This window comes from Metopolophium dirhodum, chromosome 8, assembly GCF_019925205.1.
Source record: "Metopolophium dirhodum isolate CAU chromosome 8, ASM1992520v1, whole genome shotgun sequence".
NCBI lineage: Eukaryota > Metazoa > Arthropoda > Insecta > Hemiptera > Aphididae > Metopolophium > Metopolophium dirhodum.
This window is the reverse complement of record NC_083567.1, coordinates 31189646-31215114: the sequence shown is the minus strand read 5'-3', so window position 1 is coordinate 31215114 and position 25469 is coordinate 31189646. Positions and strand designations below refer to the sequence as shown.

The window sequence follows — 25469 nt, the reverse complement described above, 5'->3', positions numbered from 1 at the left end:
CCGGTCCAGAGAAACTTTGCCAAGAGATTTATGTGCCGAAATTTTCGTTACATTCAAGTACGTATCATGCGGTGTTCCGAGGTGAAAACAAATTTTGCACGCGTTACACCTTACGCGTCATATAATGTATATACTATATAGATATAGGTGGGCATATTATATTATAAATGGTTATATATTATTACTATACGAATGATCCGTAGAAAGGTTGTAAAAAAAAAAAAAACTGTCAGTATAACAACTGCTCGACACGCTGTAATTAGACAATCCGACATAGAATACGTAAAAATAATAATATGCATTATTATGTTACTAGGTATTATAAATGTAATATTATTATGACATACCCGACATTTCGGTTTCAATAATTTAATCTACTCGTCACATGACTCACATACATAATATCGTCTATCTGCCTTATCTTTGTATAATATTTTCAACTGGACGAGCCCAAAATTATTACAAGTTACATATTATTTTATTATGTATCGATTACGGATAAATATCACTGCAGAAGTACGAAATATCGTTTTACGACTGACGGTCATAATTTTATTATTTTGGTGTATATACCTAATAACCCATAATATGCTAATCGATTACAACACTAGGTATTTAAACTGTTGTTGAACAGATAATATAAGAGCTAAATATATAAATACATAAACGACTGACATTTAAACGTATATAATTTATACTTAACTATGCGCATATCTCGTATACCTATATATACACGTGTATATAATATAAATGTAGGTAGGTATGCGTCAAGACCTATATGAGTGAGAACAACTTATATGTATTAGATAATTTATGTAAATGCCAAGTAAATTCTATTCATACAAAATACACAAAAACGATATACATAGGTATTATAATAAAAGTGTGTATTATATTTTATTATTTAAAATATGTTTTCAGACTTTCATGAGAATTGCGTACGCGGTAGGGTTATAATATTTACCCATATAAATATATAGGTAGGTACCTCTATATTATATATTATAAATATATTATATAGATGTATTATATATATTCATATACGATACCATATATATGATTTGAGTAACATTGGTCAGGTCGTCGGATTCGAAACGCGTGTTACGTTCAAAGTCAAGAGAAAGCAAAATTGTCATTTTTAATTTCCGATCGAGTTTTTTTTTTTTATCTGATAATATCGATTTCCAAGGACCTTGGGGGGTGCGAACTTCATGGCGCACTTGATTAGAAAACGCGTCGCATGTATAATACAGTAATATACAGGTATAATGTATGTGTATATGTGTATATTATATTATTGATTATAAACTCCGATGGTAGTGATTATGGTGCATTGGATATTCGGCGGGCGGACCATCGAAATCGACGAGACCAGCAGATCAATTATTATTAGTACCTATATAGTATGGAACATATCGCAAAATTAATCACGGGGCAACTTGCCATTTAATTGACCAAATACAGGCGTGTCCGATCACGCCCGAATTGCCGTATTAACGAAGTGCATATATAGTTTTTCACCGTATAATAATAATACCAATAACTATAATAACTATAATAAAATTCAACATATAGGCGTATCGGGTGGTCGACGATGACGGGACGAGTTTTCCAAAACGTTCGAGCTATATTATGTATATTATACGGTTTTAAAAAATGTAGGTAATTAGAAAAAATAAAGAAAAGACCGCACAATAAATTCTCATAAGTTATAACGTACTATGCGTATGCCACCCACTAAACGAAGAATGCAGTTCGATGTCCAATTTGTATTATAACGTTTAATTAATTACACTACCTACTCGTTTATGTCACTCGTTTGTTTGATTTACTATATCCGACATAATATTATCATGATTGTTGTATAATATGCGAATATAGGTACAATTTATAATAAAAATTGTCAGTTTATAGTCAGGAGTTGCAGTCTACCAATGAGTCGCGAAGAAAAACGTTTTCGGCTAGATTTATCAACTATAATTGTACATCGTATTAACAACGACTTTCTTACAATGGTATAATAACGGTAGAAATATAATATATAATTTCTATTATGTTATAGGTATACCTACTATGACGATTAAATAATAGTAATATTCCCCACACACGATCGCCTTTTTAGACTTGCCTATATATAATAAAACATAATAATCCGTTATTATTTATCATACATTTCGAATTAGAAAGATTTAATTATTAATTCCAAAATCGAATCTCTAAAGATAAAAACGATTAATTTTTTAGAGTTGATGTCTGTGATTGATGATCGCCATCAATACAAAGCATATGCGTAATAATATGTATTGTGGTCGTAATATATATTGTACAAATATCGCATGATGTTCATATATAAAATATTTTCTTCCGCGCGAAAGGTTTTGAATACGGATAGGGTCGAACCCTATTATGGTAAAAACGAGACTCACCCTATATAACATGATAGATATTACGGCCATTTTCCTCCATAAATGAAATAGCGTATTCGTCCTCTGTTCATTTTCCTCCAAAAAAAAATCCAGACCATTTTCCTCTATTATCATTGTCACCCTCTTATTTATTTATTAAAAGTAATGGCAGATTATTGATTTGAAATTCCAATAGCTATAATTTTCTGGCCAAGAATATCGTTCTATATATTTTTATGTATATACATCAAATATGAAATATATTAAAATTAAAAATCATTGTGATCGAATATAGTAAAATTTAAATTGTTTGTAATAATTAAGAACATATTTATATAACTTCAAAATAAATATCAATTTTTAATTTTTAATTTGTGGCATAAACCTCATACATAATATACCTAATTATTCAAAAAATTAAAAGTTTGTAGGAATATAGACACGACTGTAGTCCAAAAAAAAAGTGTAGAGCACTTAACTTTTTTATTAGCACCTATAATAGTATGGTCTCGCCCGATATCACGACTTTTGAGCGGTGAAAAAAAGTCATTCGACTTGTGGACGATGCAGCAATTTTCGTACAGAAAAGTCGGGGCGAGGTATAATATTATACACTATCGTCCTATTATCGTACCACGTGTGTGTGTATAATATATATATTATACTGTTGTACATGTTGGGTCAAGTATAATATTATCGTCGTTGATTGTAAACAGTACCTATACATATGGGTACGACTGATATGCGGTATATGCTCTCAACTTGATTTCACTCTCGTCCGACCGCGGCGGCAAGGCGCGCAGTGTAATTCGTCCAAGACAAATTACACGCGAACGGTACATTATAATGTATATAGTATGTTTACGGTCTCATACGTGAACACGAAATCCGTCATCGTGAGGCTTCAAAAAACACGAACGTTTAGCGGAGCCGTATAATTCCGATACACATACGATATTATAATATTACACTGCGTGCAGCATATGGAGACGGCCGGACGAATATACCTATATAGACTATATATTCTCTCGGCATTTTCACTTTTTGCGTCATATATAGGTGTACACCGCGTTGCGGGTTAGCACATACCTAACCTACTATGCCGATATAAGCTCACGCGTGTAAGTGTGTTCGGGTTATTTTTTCTCCCCGCAAAAACGGTGTTACTCGCATTTTCTAATTCAAAACGCATTATTACGTCGACGTCAGCGCGAGCCGTTCGTATTTATTATTACTATTACACGGCACAGACGTATTATATACGAATTATGTACAAAGCACGATACGTCGAGTGGTTTTTTTCCCCCGAAAAATCAAACAAACCGAAACGAAATCCGACCATCGTATGCGCGGTATAGTATAGTGTATAGGTACCCACGCGGCGGCGCTATACCAAATTTTTGAATTGCGACACTTTTGACGCGTTACTATGTGTGAAGTCCGCCGATGGAAACGAGACCGTTTGCTGCTGCTGCAGTAGGTATACTGTATAATAGAATATTATTATACGTGAATTGTAATAGCATATAATTATTGGTTTCGCTTAAAATGAAAAAAAAAATAGGTGTAAAGTTTTTTTTTATATGGTCGTCCGACGTTCGTCGTAATTTTACGACAAGATTTGAAGAAATAAAAAACGAAAAACGTTCATTTTATAAACATAAAAAACCTATCAAAATGAAATTTAGATAAGCCGGACTTGTAATTCGAGATAGTGTTACTACATTTAAATAACGACTACAATATCATACCTATATAATATACCTAATATATTATGTATACACGTCGCAGTTTATATAGAATTATAAATACGCGTTTAACCCGAAATAAATTTTTTTTATACCATCAAAAATATTGTACATACTGCAGAAATGTATTTTGGTAGGAATCGATACAACACAAAATCGTAACCCGTTTGGACCATTACTAATTTTGTTGCCATTTTGGCTTGACACCGCTCGTCTTTAGTAACACATAGGTATATTATAAAAAACAATTGTACTGCGGTTTGATTGGAATCTAAAGGTTAAACGTATATATTATTATAGTCCAAGATTGTACAAAGAAAATACGTTTTTTATCACGGAATAACTCTGACACAAAGCACGTAATTGACATTCATTAGAGACGAATAATCGAAAACAAAATTACAAACGATAATATAAACAAATAAATACGGCCGCCGCCACAAAATCGATATTTCTAATATTATTGATTTAAAAAAACATGAAAATATATTATTAGTAGGTACTTGTTAATTATTTAAAATATTTACGGTATATCTCAAAACGTATCCAAAATCATTGCGACATATTGATAACAATAGCTAAAACCACAACACATTAAAAAACTAACACTCATTAAATATTTTTAATTAAAACATACATAATAATATACCTATCGTAATATACTAATATCATTACAATATGTATGACCTCAAAAAAGCTCAAAAAAAACACGCTGTCATTATGTTATACTATGGCGTTTAATCACCATTTTTAATTTCATCCCTCCCACTTTCGACGTGTGTTTTATTTTATACATATTACTATATACTATATAGTGTTGCTAATCAAATATTTCGAGTAACTATAATTTGTTCGCGTGTATTCACGCGAAAACAGCACTTATTCCAATGTGTGATTGTGTGTGTGTATCCTCTTTTTAATAGACGTTTCATTAAATATAGCTGGCACACTATATTAGCACCGAAACACGGATATCGCACAGATAGGGGTTTCACCGGCCGCACACGTCATAGTCTTGTGTATCGTCTGCGTGCTGTGTTCCACGCGAAACACTGTTTTTGGAAACCGAATTATTGTTGTTATGTAGGAATTAGAATGTACCTACGGTTTTATTTGTTTCGACTTATAATAACTTGTCTATGAAAAAACAATGATATTTGATATCCGAGACAATCCAAATAAATAACAACAATAATATAATAATATAATATATAATACCTATGCATATAGGAAAATCGGTTGTGTTGTGTTGTTTTACCGTTAATTATTTTATATAGAAACAGGATTTAGATGCTAAATCCGATAAGTAATACTGACCAATATTTAGACCCACGTTTCACTTAATTAAATAACAAATAGGTACAATATAATATGGATTATGGACCGTAATTTTGTTTTTATAATTTTTACACAGACCTATTATTGGTTACTGTTTCTGACCACGTGGTTATATTACATTATAAATGTTTTTCATTGACCCTAACACAATTATTGCCATCTAAAACTCTTTACGTATGTATAATATTGTTGGTCGCTAATCGTTATGCATCATATAATATATAGTATGTACTTTTACTAAACAAACACATTTACATTAACTCTGCGTCATCGTTTTTGGTGCAAAAGGAAAAAAATAAATAGTTTGATTATTTGGCGGCAAAGAGAAAATGTTAATTTTAGCGGAATGGTGCGTATTATTATTACGGCCTGTGTGCGTGTTTCGCGTTGAACATAGCCGTTCGAGACGGGCTATACATATTTTAACTATAGGTTAAAACCAATCGTTATTCACATATATAATATCCAAACGGACTACTATATTATGTACGATTTTATCAGTGCATTTTTATCGATTGGTCCAAACGTCTTCTCCTCGTTATTTTCGATATATATAATATTCACTTTCAAACCGGGGTAAAAAAAAAACAACTCAATTTCAATTAAAATAATCTAATGGGATATTCGAGAAAGCATATATTATTATTATAATATATATATATTTAATATAATCTAAAACACTATGATAATTATATTTGATGACAACCACTTCGGACAGTATTTTTCGAAAGACCGTGCGAGTTGAATACCATGGAGACATTTTATTTTACACCGCACGGCTGACTGCGCCTTTCCAATTCTTCGGTGAGAAAAATAATAGTAATAACAAACTGTTTTTAAAGGAAAACTATATTCTCGTCGTCGAGAACACAACAGACCGTTTCCAGACATGACTATATACTCAGCAGGAAACACAACGACAAGCTATATAATATATTGTGTTGTAAACAAACAAGAAATAGGCACTTCTAAAATCATAACTGTATCACACATAACAATAATATTATATAGTTACCTACAATACGGTATCGCCGTATCGGTATGTGAAGAACGTCGTAATAGAAGATAATGCCATAACACAGAACACAGAACTCTGGTCGGTTGTCTTTTTAAAACTATTGCTTTTCTAATCGAAAGCCTGTCGTAAAGCAGTTTTGTCTTGGAATCTGTAGAATACAAATATCCGAGCTTAAAGACAGGGTAGAAGTCTAGTAATATTGTATTTTGTTTACAGATAAAACAAAACAAAACAATAATATACCATTATATATGTGTACACCAAATCCGATCGTATCTTTTAACGAGTTATCGGATGGATAAGTTTAAATGGTTTATATATATACGATAAAGCCACATTAAAAAATAATGAATGTAAAATCAATATTAATTTATTGCTTTTATCACTGCGACACGGGCTTTCAATTTTGTACCCAAATTAAATATTTATTATCATGTAAATAATCGTTTTAGCTATGTAAAATACCTCACAACATTTTTTTTTTTTTAATTTTCGTTCTTCTGTCCCCCTCGATCGAAAACTCTTGAGAACGTATTCTCCTAACTCAACTATTTGTATTATAATATATTATAATGCTGCGTTTGTCTTCACATTCGAATAGTATGAAGTGTGATTATTTATTATTTATTGTTAATAAATATTCATGTTTACATATTATTGATCAATGGTTGCAGAAACTCTATTAGAGTTGAGTGCATTATAATTTATAACCATATCATTATAATACATTATCGAGCAGCCACACACAAGCCCGCACTGTACTGCAGTGCAGCCGAAGATTTCCGCATTTATTAACGGGCGGACCGCGCGCGCGACGACAGATAGGTCGACGGTGGCGACGACGACTATACGTGAACTTGGCCGCGGGTACATTATATAGTCAATGAACTTGTTTTGCCGGCCGTTTTCCGGTCGCTCGCAATACTAGTAAATAAAACACGTACGAAATAATATAATATACACAATACACATAATAATATGTCATATATACATATAAGACAGCGGCGGCGACCACAACTATCCGCAGTCGTCGTCGTCGTGCAGCGGTTTCCTTTCTTCGGTTTTACGACTAAAACGCTACGACGGTTGTATTAATTTCGAACCGGAATAACAATCAAGTCCCCTTATGCTCATTAACATGTTGTTTTAGGCGCATTTATTATCATTATTATTATTATTATTATTATTTTAGCCGCCGCCGCCGCCGCCACAGCCGTTTTCTACGCACATCAACCGTTACACACTACTCATGTATACACCACTTCGTGTCTCATCTTTTATAATGCGACGACATGAGGGTACGCCGTCATAGAATACGTTTAAAAAAAAACGAAACAAAACTTGTGCGTGCTTAGATAGTTTTTTGTTTTTGCTTAACGAGCGCAAACGACCGGCGACAACGATTGCAGCAGTCTGCGGACGAGTACAGCTGCTGCAGCGATATTATTATTTATTATCAGGACGGACCCTCGGAAAAAAAAACCAAATATTATTTATTAAAAGCTCTGGAAAATTATACTATTATTATATATAATATGTATACAAACATAATATGTCAATGTATGTGTGTGTATTGTCTTATGACTGAGTTAATACTATATTAACAAGGTCAAGTTACTCGAGACAACAGCTAGAGTGTGAAATATAAATATAATGTGTGTGTGTATAGTACTTAGCAATATTATTATGGTATAATAATGATGTGTATATTTTAGATTATTATATTGTGTGTTTATTATACGAATTATAAACTCTTAATTATTCGTCGTGTACTCGTGCACACAAAACAGCTGCACTGTCGTTGACATATTTAGCCAATTTAATCGTCAAACATTTCATAGTAAATAATATAACGTTATCTGCAAGGACAAAATATGTTTTTAATTTTTTTTTTAATCGAAAATAAAAATTATGAAATGCTAACACACACTTGTTGGCCGAATATTATAAATTGGATAATTCACAATAAATTCATTTACATGACAGAATTATATTATTTGATAGGATCTTTTTTTTTTTTTGGCGTGGGAACAAGTAATGCGACAGGGAATTTATTAAAACAAATTCCATTGAAACATTACTTTTGAAATACCATACGCGTTCTCGTAAAATATTTGGTTTTCTGACTGATAGTTCGATTAATACGAGTGGGAGCAGGCGACTGCAGTGGGAAGAAACAGCAGTGTGTGTTTACAACGGGTTTTATATTATTTAAAATATAATCATTGCATGGTATAACGAACATGTATACCCGTCTGGGTCTTAGATGTACAAAACCTTTTTGAAACCATAACCGTTTGACACACGCACACATCTCATTATCGTACCACACACAAACTAAACAATTTATGTGTATACTTATTATATTTTCAATTTTCAAATAATCAACCGTGGAAACAAACCTGCTGCACAGTGCCACGGGTCAATATCCATAATGCATAATAATAAAAATATACATAAATAATAGAACCCTCGAACAACATGTGACAGAAATTACAGCATGGCAATCTAGGATAGTCTGTCCCAACTATATATAATTCTGTGATTTACTGGAATTGATTTCCCGGAATGGATTTTTCCGGTCGGTTCGACTTCGTTGTTTTCATATATAGAAAATGCACGTATGTGTAAAAAAACTTCAGTGTCGGAACGACAGTGTTTGAAATGTGAAAATTCCTAATGCGTCAAAAATTACCTTAAAAACTTTCCCCTGCCGACTAGACTGTAGTCCAACGAGCATATTATATATGGTCGGCATACGTTTGTATATAGGTGTACAATGAGTGCCGCCAATACGCGAGTAAAAGTGAATTCGCTCACATTGTATATGTGTATCATGTAAATGTGACAAACGAAATAAGCTCATCTCGTCGATACCATGTTTAATAAACAACCGCGGAGAATATTCAAATCTGATGGTATGGATAAGTCATTCAATATTATTATGCAGGTATGTAATATTATGTGTTTGAAGACAATGATACAATTTATATCACCTATATATTTTATGGCAATTTAAGTTGTGGTTATGGGGATACTGCAGTTAGGGTTAATACCACGTGAGAGCGAGCGTCTAATCTTATATATAATGCAGTCAAGTGACCCATACCAAAACATAATATAACACACGTGCACACAAAAAAAGCCATAATCGACGAAAAGTGAAACGACAATCACGGTCACCGCCGCCGACAATCCGTTTGAAATGTATGTGTCATGCGCGTGTTCTCAGCCGCTCCTTAGCCCACACTTGTGAGTTGTAGTATTATATTATACAGGGTGATTCACCAACCATGCCCACTCACCCTTGTTTCCTTTAATAGTGCAGTTGTCTGAAATTAATTTTTTTAAATTTTTAAATAAGTATGCTTAAATATTGTATTTTCGAATAGCTAGATACTTCAGATTTTTTACCACTTATTTAGGTATGTCCTGTGACGTTACAAACTTTTTTTCCAAATTAGAACCATTTTTTTAACTTTAATTTATATAGTAGAACATTTTTTGACAAGTTGGATGTATCTTAATCAAAATTTGATCCAGTAATTTATAAGTAAATGAAATGTATCTATACAAACGATAGTATTAGTCCTTATAAATTTTATTACAAATATAATATACAATTTAAATTAGATGTAATATTGAATCTAGTGTTTACAAATTATAAAATGTTGATAGATCGATACTAATAATTACTATAATTTTCAAATCATTATAGCATCTATGTTTTTCTAAACTTATATCAAGAAGAACCTAAATTATTATCCTTATTATACATAATAGTGAATAGCTCAAAAACGGCTCATTTGAAAAACAAAAATTGATATGGTCACAGAACGCTCCTTATATAATATGCAACAAGAAATTGCAGGTGTATTCAAAAATATGGTCATTAAATAGATGTATTTAAAAATTCCATAACTCAGATTTTGAATAACATCGTTATTAAATTAAAAGAGGCTGGACATGCTTGATGAATAACCCTGTATAATATTTATATATTATTATATGTGTACCAGCTAAATCGTACCATAACGTATTTATGAAATGTCTAAAAACCCAGGCCACCATATGCATACCTATATAGTAATCGAGTGCTGTATGACGCACGATACGTGTTCTGTATAGGTATATTATGTGTCTATGGCCTGTGTCGACGACCGTTGTCGTACTCTCCACATAGCAAAGCCGAATAATATTATATAATAGACGTGCGTTGTACTCGTCGTCGTGACAATCGTCATGGTCCCCGTCGTCGTCGCGTCTCCCGGACCATTTTGTAATTAGTCACACGCACGATATATAATACACGGCAGGGACAATATTACAATTATTATTTTGTATACACCGCTTCACTATACATATGGATAGTCGGGACGTATAGGCTGGTGTATTGTGTATAGCCACAGCGCACGTGAGGTAGAATTATTGGTTGTCTAAAAAATTTGAAATATCGTTGGGAAAAAAACGGAATGCGTTTCGGCGACGGTAATACGAACCCCACAATGACATATAATATACATTATACATAGTATTATAATATTATATACCCGATATTATGGGCGAACTGAAATCTCGCCCGCTTATCTCTGTCTGGCGTTAAGTACGTGACAATATTAACGTTTATGCGTGATGCTAGATAGATGGGTGGATAGCGGCGGAGTGGAGTAGAGACAATAGAATTCGAATAGGTAGTTCGTAACTCTCATTATTATTGAGTAGTCCGAAAAAAAGCCCAACCCTGGAGAAAAAACCTAAGAGATTATAAGTTGTATAACTGAGCCTAAACAAACCCTGCAGCGAAACCTCTATCAATAGATTTTTGTGTTTAGTCCAAAATAATAATATGTTTTAAACAAAAATTCGTAGTGATATTGGTAAATATTTAACAAAATAACTACACATACGCGATACACCCTCGAATGACAAGTCACGAAATTTTGTATTATCAGTTTAAATATAAAAGTCAAAACGTTAAACAATGAACTGGAAAGCCTGAAAGCCCATAAGCTGCTTTCTACAATATGGGTACTAATAATAGGTATCGTCAGTTTTAAATCATATAATCATTACTAGATACATCGCGTGTATTGTAAGTAAAAAAAAAGATGATAATAATAATATAAGACTAATATCGAATCGAATATAATGATAATACAGCTAGAGCATAATATAGAGAAAAGGGCAACAAGAATAAACATGACATTTTTCATAAATAATAGAATATATTATTATAAATTTTATGGAAAAAACACACGACCAGTTTAAATAATATTATAACATGATATATAGAAACTCAAAATATTTCATTTGGTATGGATTTATTTTTTTATTTTTGATCCAAATGACTTGAAAACTTTTCGGAAAATAAAAATAAAAGTAAAAACTGTAGTCTGAAACTTACCGTCGTTGTCGACCGCCGGGTCGGATCTGTCTTGGGTCGACGAGTCCTCAGGGTCGGAGTCGATGTGTGGTATAGAGTTGTCGGAGTCGTCGAACACGCTGCCGCCGTTGTTTTGCTGCTGTACGGCGGCCTTTGTGCGGTCGTCGTTATCAGCGGCAAATGTCTCATGCGAACGTCTTGTCGACGGCTGGCACGTCCGGTCTTGGCATCCGTAGCAGGGGTACGGTATCCGGTCGAGCGGTACCCTGTGAACCGACCTGTCGACCACGGCCACCAGGTGTTTGAGCGTGGCGCTCAGCTGTTGCAGGTCACCGGCCAGCATGGCCGCGGTATCGGTGGACAGTCGGCTCCGGAGCCGGGCGCCCGCGCCCACCCAGTTCACCGTCAGTCCGGCACTGGCCACGTCCAGCGACAGGTACGCGTCAGACGGCGGTGCGCCGCCTGAGCAGCAACCGATCGGCGCCACCAGATGAGTTAGCACGCCACGCCGACCGTGGCTGAGCGGCCACCCTGACCAAGCGTCACAACACTGCAACAACGGAAATAAAAATCATACTCAATTAGAAAAACACAAAATTACATACAATTTCATAGTAATATGTTAATGTATACGCTTTAGAGTGTTCTGATCTCACTATAACCTACATAAATCTATTCTGTGTGTATAATAATACATAATATTATTATATTGTAATAATCTAATTTCATTTTTATTTATTTATTGAAACCATATGCATAACCTATCATCACTCTATATAGATTAAATTACAATGAATTTAAGTTAATTCACTCCAGTATATTGGTATTAACCTACAGCTACATTTTTAACAATATACAATTAAAATACTAATTAATTAATTAATTAAAGTTCATACAACAACAAGTTGACCATACCAATCATATTTGATAAATTATAATTTGTATTATATTATACTTATAATCCATCATATAAATAATCTAAGAACTTTTTCCTGCATACATTATTATCTGCGAGCTGCGCAGTGCAGTGCCCAAGTCGATTGTCGCCATTTTACCGGTCGGGTCTGTATAATACCATAGAACATGTTCTATGATAATACGAATATTTTATAACAATATGAGTGAATTATCTGAGGCTTTTTGCATGCGGTATTGGACTTTTTACCTATATATGTAGCTTCGTACATTTGTTTGTGTGTGAAAAATGTCCACTGTGTACAGTACCTGAAACCGATCCAGTACATTGTATAATAGGAGCTGTACAATACGATAACGCATCGGCGTCAGTATATATTTTTCATACCGTCGTGAAATAATTATACTTAGATGTAAACGTTTGCTGCAGCTGGTATACATTATATTATAGCATCGAGCGGGGAATATGGAATACGGTAGCTACCACTGTCAGGCCGACCCCACGAAACGTGGAGGCAAAATGGCGGTGCCCCGTGGAAATAATTTATTTTTAGGTATTCTTTTTAGAGTTCGATCTACGACGACGCCGGCGACGATGGACCCCCATGCGACACACGTGCGCGAAAAAGGTCAATATTTACATTGACGTGGCATCATGTGGGTCGTGAACGTAAACACACGAGGCTTAAAAACAATAAGCCGCATCGGATACATTGACCTCGTTGCTTATTTTATATTATATATTTATGCTAACGCTGCCTCCACCACCTCCACCGCCACCACCAACACCACGGATGACACTGCAGACTTCTCCAGCTGCTATATTATTATAATCGCGGCGCGCAACACACACGTCTTCTCGAACGGACAAGCACAATAATACCAATATTATTATAATTTACCTACACTAATACTATAGTACCGACGTACCGTGGAGTGATTTTCACTTCCGGAGTAACGTATTTTTTTTCGGACCGAACGTTTATTTATTATAACATTATCGAGAAAAGAAAACTATTATTTTAGTCGATTGCCGATAATCCGCGGTAAATTTCAGATTTTTACGTTTTTATTTTACACGTACGAGTAAAAATTTCAACATTCATAAATACATGTTCAACAGTAATTTTGGTTTACATAATTATTTTGATTGCGTGTCTGTTTACCTTTCATCGTGTTATTAGTATAATATTATTCTAAATCGAGTGTTTTTTTTCCGTACGCACGATCGTTAAATGACACGAATCGTTCAAAACGAGAAAAATTCTTTAATCGACGGTGCGGTTTGAAGAAAAAAAACATCATCAGAGTTCAACATTACGGCAGTATACCACTGCTGTAGGTGTAAGCTCCCCGAATTTCCCAATACATTACTGCTGGGCCTCTTCGGTCGGTGGTATACGCTGGTACCACCATACGTCACTCGTTCGCATATAATATACTCGTCGTACCTATACGTATAAAAATAAAACTGAATTTATTTTTAACCTGCAGACTGCAGAGCCTGACGGATCGTCCTAACCGTAAGACGTCTAGGACATGTCTTGCGTATAAATTAATATAATGTGTACACATAAATACGTCCGCACGTAACCACGATCCATGGATTAAAAAAAAAAAACAGTTAGTCGTTGAATTGAATCATTAAAATATAATATGTACCTACTCCTCGGTTTCGTACTCGGCGGGTTGTACCTACGTATAATATATAATGTAAACCGGTAGGTCGAATACTACGCCGCCGCCGCTACTTTGCACGGGATCCTATCGGAATTAATTTTCCCGACACTGCACAACACTATAGTTGAACGCATGTAATCGTCGAAACTCATTACACACACAATAGAAGGGGAGGGGGGAAGCCAGAAGAACCGTATCTGTTCCTGCCTGTTCAGACGATGAGGACAATGTTTTCCGGCCAAAACAACAATCCGATAGGCACCTATATTATATCGCTGCAGCGTTCATGGTCGACTTGCGAGTCCCCGGTAGCGCGGCGGTCTATATATTTCGGACCACAATATATAATAATATAATAATATACGACTTTGGCCGGTGCGGGTAGACGTAAAAAATAAAAAAATGCACTGGCACACAAACGCCGCACACCACCCCAGGAAGCAATAACAATCGACCAATTTAACAGTTCAACGAACACGGACGGTGGCGCGGCTAGGGGCTTCCCGGCAACACGAATTAAAGTCGCCGGAAAACCGAGAACAGTATAATAGTAATAATATGTTATGATATACAGTTGTTAATTCGTTCGACAGTCAAAAACAAAGCGAGTATACCGCTGCGCTGTACCACCGCACACACTGCACAGGGCAGATTGTGTGTAATAATAATAATAATATGATGGTGGGAGGGGGAGAGACGTTTATTATAATTTATAGTCGATGCCAAGTGATGCGGAATTTACGACGCGAAAACAGCGGAGGGTTTTCGAGAGAAAAAACGCCAAACGAAAATTGTATTTATTTTTGTACCAGACGAGTACACGCCGACACCGCCGCCGCCGCCGCTTTATTGTTATTATATCGTACCTACTCGTCGATTTTCCACCGAACCCTTATATGGACGGCATATTATGCGCCTGGCGCGTCCTGACCGTATCGTACACTAAATAACAATAATAATCATAATAATAATAATAATAATAATAATAATTGCGCATAACTCGGCGGCGAAGTAGAATCGTAAAAAAAGGTTGTTTGGGTTATGTGGACACGGCGACGACGTGCCGACCGTGTACAATTCGGATTTGCATACGCGTGTATAATAATGTATGTCCGGCGGCGGCGGTACTAATATATTATAATATACATAATATCATTATAATAAAATGTATAGTATATTTTATGTGTAAGTACGAGTAGATAAAACAAAAACGGAAGGAATTTGCACGCGCGCGAATAAAAACCGCGTCGGTATAAATGCGAATAATATAATATATGACCTAGGTACGTACAAGATGATTCACTGTGCATGCTCGCCATTCTTTCTTCAATAATGTAGTTTTCCAAAATCTGATTTTTGGAATTTTTAAATATAATAAACCGTGTTTTTTAATATTGGGAGATTTTTTTGTGCTACTAAAATAGTGTCACGTGGAGAACGATACAAACTTTTATTTTCCAAACGAGAACCTTCTTTTCTACTATACATTATTCAGAGGGTAATTTTACAGACAAATAAACAATACTTCAAGTATCAAAATGAAAATTCGAACGAGCTCCTAGTTTTTGAGTTATTTAACTTTGTGTATTAAGGATAATAGGTCAATGTTCTTGGGTATGGAAGATATGGGGGCGATGGTGACTTGGAAATGTAATAATTAAAATTCGTTCTATAAAATAGTCCTATAGACGCTATTGTATAATAAACACTAAATCCAATATTAGTAGGTATATAACATCTATTTTATATTTTTGTAAAACCATTTTTAAGGACTCTTTTTGAATTTTGAATAAACTACATCAAAATTATTCACTGAATAATTTACAGTAAAATTTTCATTTGAAAACCAGAAGTTTGTATCGCCACATGAGTGCAGGATACTCCTTTACGAAAAATCTCAAGTATTTAAAAATATTATGGTCTTGAATAGTATATTTACAAATACTAAACTCCAAAAATCAGAGTTTGAATAAACTCATTATTAAATGAAACATGGGGGTGAGTATGCTTGGTGAATCACCCTGTATAACGTAGATATATTATACGAGATATGTGTGTATATAATATTTGCTGTCGATAAGAAAAGTTTGGAGGGGATTAAAGGTCGCAGTAATGTGTTATCGCGCGATTATAAAATGCCACGTGTGCTATCCGGTGCGAGGACGGAAACAGTTTAAATTTAATAAAACCGAAAGGGTTACGACTTGCGGCGGAGACTGTGCGGCTATATACTGTCTGTCTGTCTGTCTGTATAGCTTCACGATATACCATTAATCGTCGTCAATTATTCGAAAGCCAATGCAAGCCATAGCATTGGAAAAACGATTACACTTAATCAACAATAAGAGTCTGGTCGACGATAATGTTTACGGGACGTTTTTACTGCAGTTTTTAGTCGTTCGAACATAATAGTATATTAATGTACCTATATATAATAATTTATAATCAACGAGTAACAATTCTCAAAATGGAAATCTCGTATCAACAGTTTTAAATACTAGCAAATCCCATTAAATCCCATCAACATCTAGAAAAATTACAACTTTGCAGTAAAATTACAACATTAAATGGATTTATATAAAAAAAAAAATGACGAGTCGAGCTTTTATAATACACCTGGCAATAGGCGTGATATGAGACGTACCGCAAGTACCAACGTATAATATTATAAAAATATGAATCACTTAACGCATATACTATAGTAATATAGTTCTATCAAAAGACATATAAAAACTAATTTGTTATAAGTACATTCTACGAATTAATAAAAAAATGGACATCGTATCTTTAATCGTACACCACCGGTACGTGAACCTCGCGCGCTGTGTCTCTATACAATATGAATCGTGTAAAATCATCCTCGAAATGCTTTTATACAATATTTATATTATATAGGTACATATTATTATATAATATTATAAAATAATGACTGATCCTCAGGGTAGATAATATATTCATTGTTGTGCGTGTGTGCGCGACCAGACGGCGCCAGCGATATTTGGTAATATTATATTATTATTGTCATCATCATCATTGTCGCCTCGAATAAGGGTGATCGAAAATTAACGTCCTGCAGGATTCTGGACCCTGACTGTGCAGGGTCAGCTTGAGATGACCATAAATGATAAGGATTTTTGCATCGTTATCATCGGCGAGATCGTTTGTACCGGTTAGGTTAGGTCAGGTTAGGACGGTTATAGGTTATCAGCTGTCTGTCGGTGGTTAGATGCGAACTTGCCGATTCCGTTTTTTATTTGTCGAATAATTTCGCCGGTTGAGTATCATAAATACGAACTCGAAAACATTGTACGATGTACAACGACGTCGGAAAAACCACAAAAAAGTACCATATGTTATTACAATAATAGGTAGTATATTATATTCGACCACCGTGAAGCGATGGCCGTGGTGTGGGCGAAAATCACGAGCCCATTAGTGCTAAATAAGCCCCAATTTTTGTTTATATATTGGTATAGGTAGGTACCCTGGACGCATTAATACATTTATAATATTAATATTTGTTAACAGGTAATAATAACAATTAATCATACCTGATGGAAATTCATGTTATATGTTGGATTAACTGAGAATTATAAATAATAAAAATAATATATATAAATATATAACAGCAAGAGAATGCCTGCAGGTATATATTATTATATTATTACAATATGAATTTAACATTTTTTGACGAAGTCAATCCGAATTGCCACCGGTCATCGGTTTCGACGTGTCCACATCAATATATATAATATGATATGCACATTTATAATGAGAATAACAATATATACGCACACGTATTATATAGCTGCCAGTCGTGGACGACTCTCTTGAGGGCAGTGTGCGATGATCGACCGGTATTATAAAAATGTAATATATTATTATAATATAAATATTATAGTGTGTTATAGTACATCGGAAAGAGTACGAAAGAGTTGGGCACTTACCGCACTGCAGACGCTAGTCGGATACGATTTATTACATCAATAAAACGAGGCGCAATAACGAACGTCGATACATAACGACATTGCGCGGCGGGCGAAGGACCGTTTTCCGCGATGAGATTATTCCGACTCGGGCACACGTTAGAACCGTATATCGATATTATAATTTTTATCTGTCTCTTTTTCTATCTCACTCTTTCGTTCACTATCATACTATATGTGTATACATATATATATTATTATTTCCATCGACTAGCAATGAACTTGGGGCCACTTGTTGCTCCGCGTGCACTCCTATATACTTGATTCTATATATTAACGAAGAACACGTCACATTATTTCAAAAAACTATTAAAGTTAATTAAAATACTTTTTTTTACATGATTGTAAGTCGTTACATTATAACATTTAAAATACAAATTATATTTTTATTTTTACTATCGTTATTTTTTTTTTTTTTAAAAAGTTTTTACATTTTTTATGCAGACAATTTTTCGGAGTAATTTAATAAATAAAAATCGATTTTTTTACGAGTACTTAAATATTTATAAGATATTACAACTAATTAACTACTCGTTCGAACTTTGATTATTATATATATTTAAATATACCGAAAAATATATTTGTGCTTTAGAATACGCAATGCGTATATAATATTATATGTTGTCACTAAGAAAGTTTGTAAATGTTTTAAATTGATACCTAACGATAAAAAATAGCAAGAAATATAATTTTTTTCAAACATGTTGTTTTGTAACAAGTTATGGAAAAAAAATATAATAATAATAATTTTTGAAATAATAATGAGCGTTTTATGTTAAACCACAATCCTGGTATGTGTGAATAATACATACTGCATTGACGCATGTTTAAGAAAGGGCCACGAGAGATGGAATTTTATTCAATAGTATAAGAACTGTATAACTCATAAATATGAGAAATTATGTTTTACTATGATTATTGAAAAGTATGCAGTATGCACAAATAACGATCCCACGGTTTGGCCGTTACAACACCGCCGTGTGTCCATGTCAGTAAACAAGCGTTTTCATTTTAAAAAAGAAACGGACCCACGAGCGTTATAATATATAGGAATATGTGTGCGTGTGTGTTCAATTTTCGAGACCGGCGACATTGTGATTCCGATTAGATCAATACTGTACAAGAAATATATTATGCAAACAATGATGGTTTATTATTCTATAAGTATATATAATTACCATACGATTATATCATATTGTATATATACATAATACATAATATATTATTAATATATTATATTATTTGTTCATGTAATATTATAATAATACATACATAAAAAATGGCACTTGATTTTATATATATGTATTTATAATGTGACTTAAACGGCGATGGGTAAAATTTAATCGGCACGTTTTCATGAAATCGCTGATGCCAAACAATATAACTTGATATACGCATATAATATGAGATGCATAATATTATTATACACCCTCGACATTGCCGATTAACCTTGGTCGGTAAACACTCATTACGACTTAAAGTACGTATGTGGCGTGTCTATACGTCCGGCGAACCGTAACGATAATAGTATGCCCATAACGAAGCTCTTATCGGCTCGTTGAACTTATATATTATATATAGAGATTTATTATATTATCACCACGCGAGCTTATTATATAGTTAGGTACTATATATATATATAATATTATACGCGCCGTGTTATCAACATCGGACACGTCCGTATTATTACGATACGCGCTCGTTGTCCGGTTCGTTCGTTCGAGTATTATAATGTGTGTTCATTCATACCTATACTTTGAGTCATATTTTTATTCCGCGTAACTGTTTACGTCATTAAATGATCGAATAAGCGCACGCGGCTAGCGCGCACATCCCGAACGACCACCACCGCAGCGGCGGCGTACCGTTATCCGTGTTTTTTAAATTACAGATTACTATTATGTGTGTATGTGTGTGCCCGCCATGGTTTATTGACATTGGATCTCCTTAAATGTAGATCAATTGGATTCGGAACGGGTTTCACTAGCTCTCGTCTCGTTTAATTGTATGCGAAATTCAATAAACCAAAAATTTTCGAAGGTCGAGATATTTTCCCGAATATATCGTTCTCGGGATTGAGAATTCGCAGTAACAATAATAATGGGAAACGGTAGTAGTATATACAACAACGACTCCGCGGTAAACCGTTTTCACAAGTCAACCCTTTTTTTTTATTCATACCGCACATACCGGTTTTCTAATGCACCGTTTGAACTCGTGCCGGTTCCTCCCAACCGGTCTGCCGTCTCAGTCCGATTTTCATAAAATTTTCCCAGGTGCATATCAAAACAAATATAATAGTCAAACATCGTAATATCACGATATACCCGGTCCGGTAACGGTACACACACACTAACACACGGCTCGAGTTAACCACATACCGCGTACAAAATATAATCCTGTGGGTTAATTCAATTATTAAACATTATATACGATTAGGACCGTGGGCGTGGGAGTGCTGCTGCAGTGGGTGCGTGCGCTGCCAAAACACAATCGGTGTTGACCGGTAGCCGGCTGGGCGCACGTGTAAATTATATAGGCACGTTGAATAATAGAAAAATTATTATTAAATTCGTGAAAAAATAATAATAATTATATAACGATACGCCGGACGCGACCGGTGGTGGTCAAGCGCGTCGAGAATATAACATAACATATATTACCATATTTATAGGTATGTACCTATTACGTTACGGGAGAAGTGCGTGTCGGGCGCGACTCGTGTTTGACGGACGTGCGAAACGAATATGCGCGCGTGTGACCGCGGGGACACGCGGCGGAAAAATGTGCGAAAAATTTGAATTTCAATCGGGAGAGAAATCGCGATTGCCGCAGCAATCGGGAAACCGCGCGCGATCGAGCAACACGTCTATTTACACATATAATAATATTATTATTATTATATATAGTAGGTGCAATGGTTTGACGCGATCACGTTCGTTTTACATATTATTATACATGAACATATGAATATAATATACGCCGCACGTATATCGATGGTATATTAAAGTACCTATCTGCAGCAGTATACGCGAATGGCGTTATCGATGGCTTTCACACGCTGCAAGACGTATAATATCGCGTTTAGGGATCGAATTTGTATACGTTATACCTCTATAATATTATCATGTATGCGACGAGGGAAGAGGAATGGAGAGAACCGAAAGCTTTCTAACTCCTTCGTCAACATCACGCGCCGCGCGCGCGCAAACGACGCACACGCCGAGCACCGTCGCGGCGTGTCGATCATCCGACGGCGGAAACTGTCGTGCGGAGCGGGATCGACACGATCTATCCGTATACCTACGCTGCAGTCGATCCCGTGACTCCTAGGCGCACGGGGGAGGGGGGGCGTATAATAGTCGACGAGAGGGAAAAAGAAGCGAAACCGATACGCTTCCGATGGAGAAATAATCCATAATAACTATAGTATTACATAGGTAACCTATAGAAAAACATAATATACCGATGAACCTATATATGAAATAATCGGACCCGACTGTCGGCCAGAAAACGTCATTTCATTACTCAGGAGCATCAAAATGGAGAAATAGGTATACATTTAAGAGAAACACAAACAAATAGTTATAAGTTATAGCCCCCTATATCGTAATCAAATTGTTACCAAAAACTAGGAAAATATTTTATGTATAAAGCCCCTAGCTATACAGAATAATTAAAAAAAAAAATTTCATAAAATATTATATGTATATACGTACAATCAGTACTCGACTTTGAAAAGAATTAGTAGAGGTACAACAAACACTGATGAAAGGCAAAAAATGTGCGACTCTATAGAGATTAGTTATAACTTATAAGCTATAATTAGCTATAGTTAATTAATATACGTAATGCAACTGCAATGGGCCCCTCACACCCCATTTACTACACCTTCAAACAAATTTTACTTTACAAACCGACAAACATTTCTTAATAATTATTTAGGTACTTATTTTAAAGTTTCAATCATAAGAGTGCGTAGGTGGTAGATTTTTTGAGGGGCAATTATTGAGGTAATAGGTACTGGTATTTTTTTAAACAGATCAATAATAAATCATAATTTTAAAAATTTGAACTAATAGTTAATTTAATAAATTCTATAATCCATACGACTAGACATAATATGTATATTTTTGTCAAAAATATCTAAAACCAGGGAAAATAAAAATGTTCTAAATTATATTATGATATGTATATAGCTGCAATAATAGCACCTCCGGCGGCGGTGACCTCGTCGGTTATGTTATAATGGTAATAATAATACGCATTTGCCGCTGAGTGCGCTTACACCGGTCGAGTTTTTTCCGCCAAACTGCACCGGAAATGCGTAGGCCACATCACTGTGCGGTATACGCGGTATACCAGTACACCGGTCAGACGAGGCACCTACACGGTCGTCGTCGTGCTGCACGTGTACAGTGTATGCGTGCGGTAATTATTTAATTAGGTAGGAATACAGGTACCTATATTTTAATACGTTATTATAAGTCATAATATATCATGCACGAGCGGTGCAGCGGCTGTCGGACGAGGACTTTGGAGTTGCGGTTCGACCGATTATATAATATTGTGATTCGATTATTAATTTGACGATAGGAATTTTCAAAATCTTTTCTCATGGACGTCTCGATAAACAATTTTATTTTCTATACGACAGTGGTCGGCTCCTATAGGTATTGTTGGCTCTATCATTGTTTAAATAAACCGTATCTTATAAGTACACAGCACCACGGACTTGTATCTGAGTAGACAGGACCCCATAACATGCACCCACTTAAGCCCTTAAATAATTCAACTCCCAAACCTAACCTATCCCCGAATAAATACCGAATCTCCGGGGTCAACCCAAAAGTAGCTTGATGAAATGTAGCTTTGTAAGTATTTCTTTTCGTTTAGCTTGATTCTACAAACAGTTGTTTAATAATAATTATTGACAGGAATAATTTTACAATCAATTTCTATTAGCCTAATACTATATACGTTACATGCCTACATACATAAGTTCATCTATTCATTAAATAGTATTTCTATAGAATATTCTGTACTCTGAAAAATGTTATACCTATAGGTATAAAGATTTCAAACTACTGAACACTTACCGCCCTTATAACCCATGTTAAGCCAAAAATAACGGTTATGAGCGTTTGTTTGAATTTTTATTCTTGTATTGGACCAGATTTCCGGTCTTAGACGGTGTTAGTTTAAACATCCGTTGGATAGCACCAGGAACCCGAGATTCGAATAAATTAATCGGGTGCAAACCCTGCATAATAATACATGGTATATTGCATTATTGCAGCAGCTGCAGCTGATAAGATGCAGTTTTTGTTTCGTGAGCCGACGCCGTTTCGTGATTTTTCTCAACCGACGGTCTACACGTGCGTGTCAATCATGTGTGCGGTAAGCCCATTTTTAACCACGAGGACAAGTGCAATATGCCCCTTTTCGAATATACTATACATATTTATTTACATTATAACTAAGTGTGTGCATATAATGTAGTAGGTATATATATAACCGTCCTGTCGTGATTTATCACTATTTAATTCACCTTTAACGATTTATTAATATTATTCGTGCGGGTTATCGCATTTTAATATAATATATTATTTTACACGCATAAAAGATAACGGGTCGGGAAAGGTGAAAAATTCTTTAAACACCCCATGGGATATTCGCGCATAAATTACATGCGGAATGCGTGTATAATTGAAACGTACATAATATATATATAAATTGTGCGTGTGTGGCTTATACCGATTTACACGATGCAAAATATAAATGTAAATCGAAAATCATATTTAAAATTTAAATAACGAACATGAAAAACATTTCATCCGCGAGTCGCGGTAGCGGTCGATCGCCAGTCACGACGCGCCGCGTTCAGTAAAACATGGCAATTAATAATAAAATATAATAGTTACTACGACACAGTCATAGTTTCAGCGGATGTGTGTACAACGGAATCGAGGCAATTGTATTCGTCGATTGAAAAACAATATTATAAAAAGCTGTCCGGTGACATGCAGAAATTGTGTGGGTCACTGGGGCGGTTATGTAGCATTTGCATCGTGCAGATATTTATTTTGAAAACTACGATAAATCATCAACTTATTCGAGAAAAAAACAGTGCTGAGCAAACATAATATAATAAATGTAGGCTTTTCGACAGTTATTATAGCTTAGGCAAGCTATTCTCTTGAAAAAAACTGTTTTTAAAACATGGACAAATCAGTTTAACTTATAAAAGGTCGATTTATGGTGGGGGAGAGGTTTTAAACTTTTTCACTGTATAAATAAATAAATTGTTCACAAGAAAAAAATCGTTCAGAGAAAAACATGTGTTATTATTAATGAAAATATTGTGTTTGTTAGAATGGCAAACCAATCGCATTGTGGAGTTATACAATAACATATCAAAAAGAATAAGTATAATATTTAGTAGGTATATATTTTAAACATATTGGCGGTGTGAGGTGGCAGTAAGTACCAGAAATACGAAGGAAGTGATACACAGTTAAGTGGGTATGCAAAATTAACTTGTATACGCGTCACACTATCTGACATCCAAAGGTCAATTTTTACAGGTAGTTGAATGCATAATAAGTATAATATAATAATAATAATAATATGTTAATCACCGTATAACGCGTGTTACACCTATTATAAAATATACATACGAGTATAATGTACAACGTACCTGTGACATCCGGTCTTTTCAAGCTGGCTTTGTGTTGTAAATTTTAATAAACATTATTATATTCTACCTGTAGCAGACTGCACAGGGAATCGAACTATACCGATAATGTCAATACCAATTCCGTTGTGGGGGACGAGGTGGCCGAGTGGTCTAACGCGACGGATTCGGCACAGCCGGTCCGAGTTCGATCCTCGACCACTGGGCGGCATTTTTCTCCGTGCAAGTCACGGTGTCCGGAGAACAAGTGCCGCCATACCCCCACCCCGGGGCACGGCAGAAACCTACGGGTGCCCCAT

The 25469-nt window shown here is 34.9% G+C and overlaps 1 protein-coding gene across 5 annotated transcripts in view; it reads right to left on the bottom strand.

Moving 5' to 3' along the window:
- LOC132950053 (puratrophin-1-like) overlaps nt 1-25469 on the bottom strand; it is a 183503-nt gene that overhangs the window by 71816 nt on the left and 86218 nt on the right. For all 5 annotated transcript variants that reach the window (XM_061021248.1, XM_061021250.1, XM_061021249.1 and 2 more), the window contains one exon: nt 11914-12442. In XM_061021248.1, coding sequence (XP_060877231.1) covers nt 11914-12442 — 529 coding nt within the window. The remainder of the gene's footprint in view (nt 1-11913; nt 12443-25469) is intronic.